The sequence below is a fragment of the Ornithorhynchus anatinus genome, chromosome X4, assembly GCF_004115215.2.
Source record: "Ornithorhynchus anatinus isolate Pmale09 chromosome X4, mOrnAna1.pri.v4, whole genome shotgun sequence".
NCBI lineage: Eukaryota > Metazoa > Chordata > Mammalia > Monotremata > Ornithorhynchidae > Ornithorhynchus > Ornithorhynchus anatinus.
Genome location: NC_041752.1, coordinates 386,110 through 389,974, shown reverse-complemented (window position 1 = coordinate 389,974; position 3,865 = coordinate 386,110). Strand labels below are relative to the sequence as shown.

Sequence of the window (3,865 nt, the reverse complement as noted above, 5' to 3'; positions counted from 1 at the left end):
TGCTTGACACATAGTAAGCGCTTAACAAGTACCAGGATGATTATCATCACTGGGGAGTACGGGCTCAACTGCAGAGGACAAGGTAGGGAGGGAGAATAGAGTGGAGGAGGTTAGTCGAGTCGCTGTTTTGGGGGTCGTTCTGGGCTCTTGGGAGCTCTCGGTGGAAAGGGAGCTGGGCGCACACAGACTGCCGCGGGCGCAAGGGGAAAAGGGAGTCACTTTAGCAGGAACGAACACCCGCACGGAGGGAGCAGGCGGGGCCGAGGATTGATAAACCGTCAGACAATCAGCAGTGAGCCCAGTTGGCTCGTTGAAGAGAAGTGGCCCCGAAGCCTGGCCTGGGGCGATGGAGTCCTGCTCATGGACGGGGGAGGCCGGAGCGGGCTGGGCCCGGCCCCCCGAGGGGCGGGGAGGGGGAGCCACCGCGGGTTCCAAGGCAGTTGGGGTGGACGGTTGGACCTGCGGCCTAGGGTGAGGCGGAGGTGAGTCGTGGGGGGATCGGGGACCGTCCCCAGGGGCCGCGCCGGCGGGGGCTGGGGCCTAGTGAGGGAGAGGGATCCCCGGGATTCCTTTAGGAGGGTGAGAGAGGGGGCTCGGGCAGAATCCGGAGGGGCAGTTCACGATCCCGGGACACCTGGATCCTTGCCGCCTTAGGCTCCCGCTCTAGGCCAGCCTGGACTTGTCTCTGCCCCCTCCCCGCCTTTGCGGAAGACCAGAAACTCCGGCCTCGGGAGCTCTCGGCGTAACAGGGACCCGAGCCCTCAGGGAACCGATCTAGTAGATCCTCCAGCCAACCAAAACTTCCTAAAGACCTCCTCCTCCGGAAGGCCTTCCCTGCCTACTCCCTCCCCGCTCTCCGCCGCAACGCACAAACCCCCGCAGCCGCGGGGCTCCGGTAACATTGTCTCCTTCCGGCTTCGACTCTGTCCCTTTGGGATCTGGCGAGCCCACTTTTTTTTATCTGTCGGAGACCGGACCCTTTAGGTCTCTGCTCTCGTCCACCCCTTTAGGTCATCAACCACCCCAAGCCTCAAGGACCGTCTCTGCCCCGTGGTATCGGCCCCCCAGTGTCCCGGGGTGTTGGGCTGGCACTCACCGTGGGCAGAGCTGGCCTTCTGGAGCGCTTGGGAGGGTACCACAAAAGTCAAAGATAAAGGCCCCTGTCCTCGAGGAGCTTATGAGCCAGTATCAGGACAGGGAGATCCTGGGCCAGACCATAGACGGAAAAGAGCTTAGTACAGTACACTGCACACCGTAAGCGCCCAATAAATATGATCGATTAAAGGAGACTCACTCTCTCACCAATCCCTATCTGTATCTTTTTCCCTTCTGTTTCTCTCTGTCTCTATCTCCCACTTTCCTCACTGCTCTCTCTATTGCTGTCTTTATCTCTTTGTCTCTCGACTCTGTCTCTCCATCCCTTTGTCCCTCACTGGCTCCCTTTCTGTGTCTCTCTATCACTCTGGCCCTGTCATCCTATGTCTTTGTCTCTCTGCCTCCCACTCTGTCTCTCCATCCCTCTCTGTCTCTCTCTGCCTCTCCATCTCTCTGTCTCTATCTGTCTCCCTGCCTGTGTTTCTGTCTCTCTCGTTCTCGTTCTATCTCCGCCTTGCTCTCTCTGTGTCTCTCTGTCTCTGTATTCTATGTGTCTCTCTGTCTCTTCCCACCTTCAACAGCTGACTCAGCAGGTGCTGCTCCCTGCCATCCTCCTGTCCTTGGCGACCCCCATCCTGCCGCCCGCCTCCCTCCCGTCGCTGCTGCCTGTTGTGGCTGCCCGTTGTCTCCACAATGGCCAGCAAGCAGGTCGGGGGCCTGGAGCCCTTCATCCGGACCATGACAGCCGACCCCACCAGCTACTACATCGGCCGGAGGCTGTGGTTCTGCTTGGTGGGGCTCTATGTGTGCATCGTGTATGTGGGCCAGGTGTCCTGGGAGGACCTGGCCAGCGACTTCCAGTGCCACGGGGACCCGTCGGCCGCCTGCCTGGCCGAGTGCTTCGAGAGCCACTTCAACCAGGCTGTCCTGGGGGTTTGGCACCTGGTGGGCTTCCTCTTCCTATCCATCTTTCTGGCCATGGAATTCTTGGTCGTGCAGATGCTGCACCAGCAGGCACAAGGCCTGCAGGGGCTCGGGCCGGGGGTGCCCGGGGAGGACGAAGAGACAGGCTCACTGACCGCCATCCAGGAGGCCTCGCTCTACCAGAAGACGACGGTCATCAACTTGCACCGGGAGAAGACGCTGCTGGCCACCTACCTGGCCTATTTCCTGCTGCAGTTGCTGGTGCAGCTGACCTTCCTGGTGGTGCTGCTGAGGAACCACCGACCGCTGGTGTCCCGGGGGTCCATCTGGTGCCACACAGCGCGCTGCCCGGGCCCCCTGCGCTGCGAGCTCATGGGCACGGCAGAGAAGCTCATGTCGGTTATCCTCTTGGCCACACTGTCTGGGGTCATCATCCTTGCCTGCATCTTCTTCTTCTTGTACAGCATCCAGCACTTCCTGCTCCACGGGGGCAGCCGCCATCATCATCACCGCTGCCAGTCATTGAAGACCCACACCCTAGGCCCTGGCACTGACCGTGTCTACTGATGGGCCTTTCCCCACAGGGCTGGACTGAAACCCCCCAATAAAACCCACAGATTGTGCTTTCTTTCCAGTTTCTGCCCTGCCACTGCTTGGCCCCCTCACCCCTACTTTCCTCATCCCTTCGGGTCTATCCTCTGTCCCCTCCAAACTGCTTTTCCCCTGCACTCAGTCCCATCCTTTAAGCACTTAGGTAGTCCTGTCACCACCTCCCATTCCCGCCCCGGCCGCATTCTAACACATGTACACATCCTTATACCCAGTTGCTTTCCCTACTTGTAATTAATTTTACTGTCTCCCTCATTTAGACTGTAAATTCCTTGAGGGTGCAGATCATGCCTAACAAGTGTACTGTACTCTCCCAAGTGCTCAGTGCAGTGCTCTTCTCAAAGAATGTGGTCAATAAATATTGACTGATTGATTGAGGTTACAACCTCCTCAAGTTGCAGGGAGTTAGCCACAGGCCACTTGCTTGAGCCACGTCCAGTAGCATCCTGAGCCTCTTGGAAGTGACTTTAGAGCCTTGTGCACTTTCTGCAGGTCAGTGTGTCTCCAATCCTTAATCAGTCAATCCAGCAGTGGTCTTTACTGAACATTTACTGTGTGTTGAACACTGTATTAAGCGTTCAGAAGGTTCAATAGAGAAAAGGCCAATGATCTTCTTTCCTTTGTTTCTGGGGCCATTTATTACCTGGCCACCCCTGGCAGCAGCTGGTTGGAGAATTCCCAAGCTTGGGACACTTGGCAGCTGGGCAAAGAACAGCCCAGATCCAGGATCCAAGGACAAAAGGAGGCAACTCCACCTTGCCGAGTGTCTGCTGGAAAAATGGCCCGACGGGACGCCCCCATTGTGCTTTGCTGGCAGAATTTGGGAAATAAGAGGAGTTGGAGAAAACAGAGGGGAAAGCAGGCTGAGTCTGAGGCAGCGTGGTCTGGTGATTTTGGAATTGCCCAGACCGTGACAGGTGTCGCGACTCGGGCAAGCAGATCGTCGGCCTTCCGGCTCTGCAGAGAAAGACCATCTGGGAGGTAGGCTTTGAATGAGGAGCTGGGGAGAGGTTGGTTAGGATCTCAGAAGCAGGATCTTTGCTCGGGAGTGGGCAGGTGGGGTGCCGGCTTGAGATCGTGGGTCCGGGGACCCCAGAACTCAGAATCATTCCGGGAAATAAGCTGATAGCTGTGTTGTCACCATTATAATTTCACCACAAAATAATCCAAGTTTTTCTATTCAGTTTCCCTACCATTAATAAGAATTGGGGCATTTGTTAAGGCCTTCCTTAGAGTC

At 57.1% G+C, this 3,865-nt stretch overlaps 1 protein-coding gene across 1 annotated transcript; it reads left to right on the top strand.

The window, feature by feature from the left end:
* The first annotated feature begins 406 nt into the window (after positions 1–406).
* LOC114807802 lies at positions 407–2,649 on the top strand. The gene is made up of 2 exons (XM_029054239.2): positions 407–482; positions 1,677–2,649. Exon 2 carries the CDS (start codon positions 1,789–1,791, stop codon positions 2,584–2,586), a length of 798 nt encoding a protein of 265 aa, XP_028910072.1. The 5' UTR covers positions 407–482; positions 1,677–1,788; the 3' UTR covers positions 2,587–2,649.
* Positions 2,650–3,865: the final 1,216 nt, after the last annotated feature.

Coding starts and splice junctions, on each gene's coding strand:
- LOC114807802 (XM_029054239.2), top strand. CDS start 1,789: ATGGCCAGCAAGCAGGTCGGGGGCCTGGAGCCCTTCATCCGGACCATG.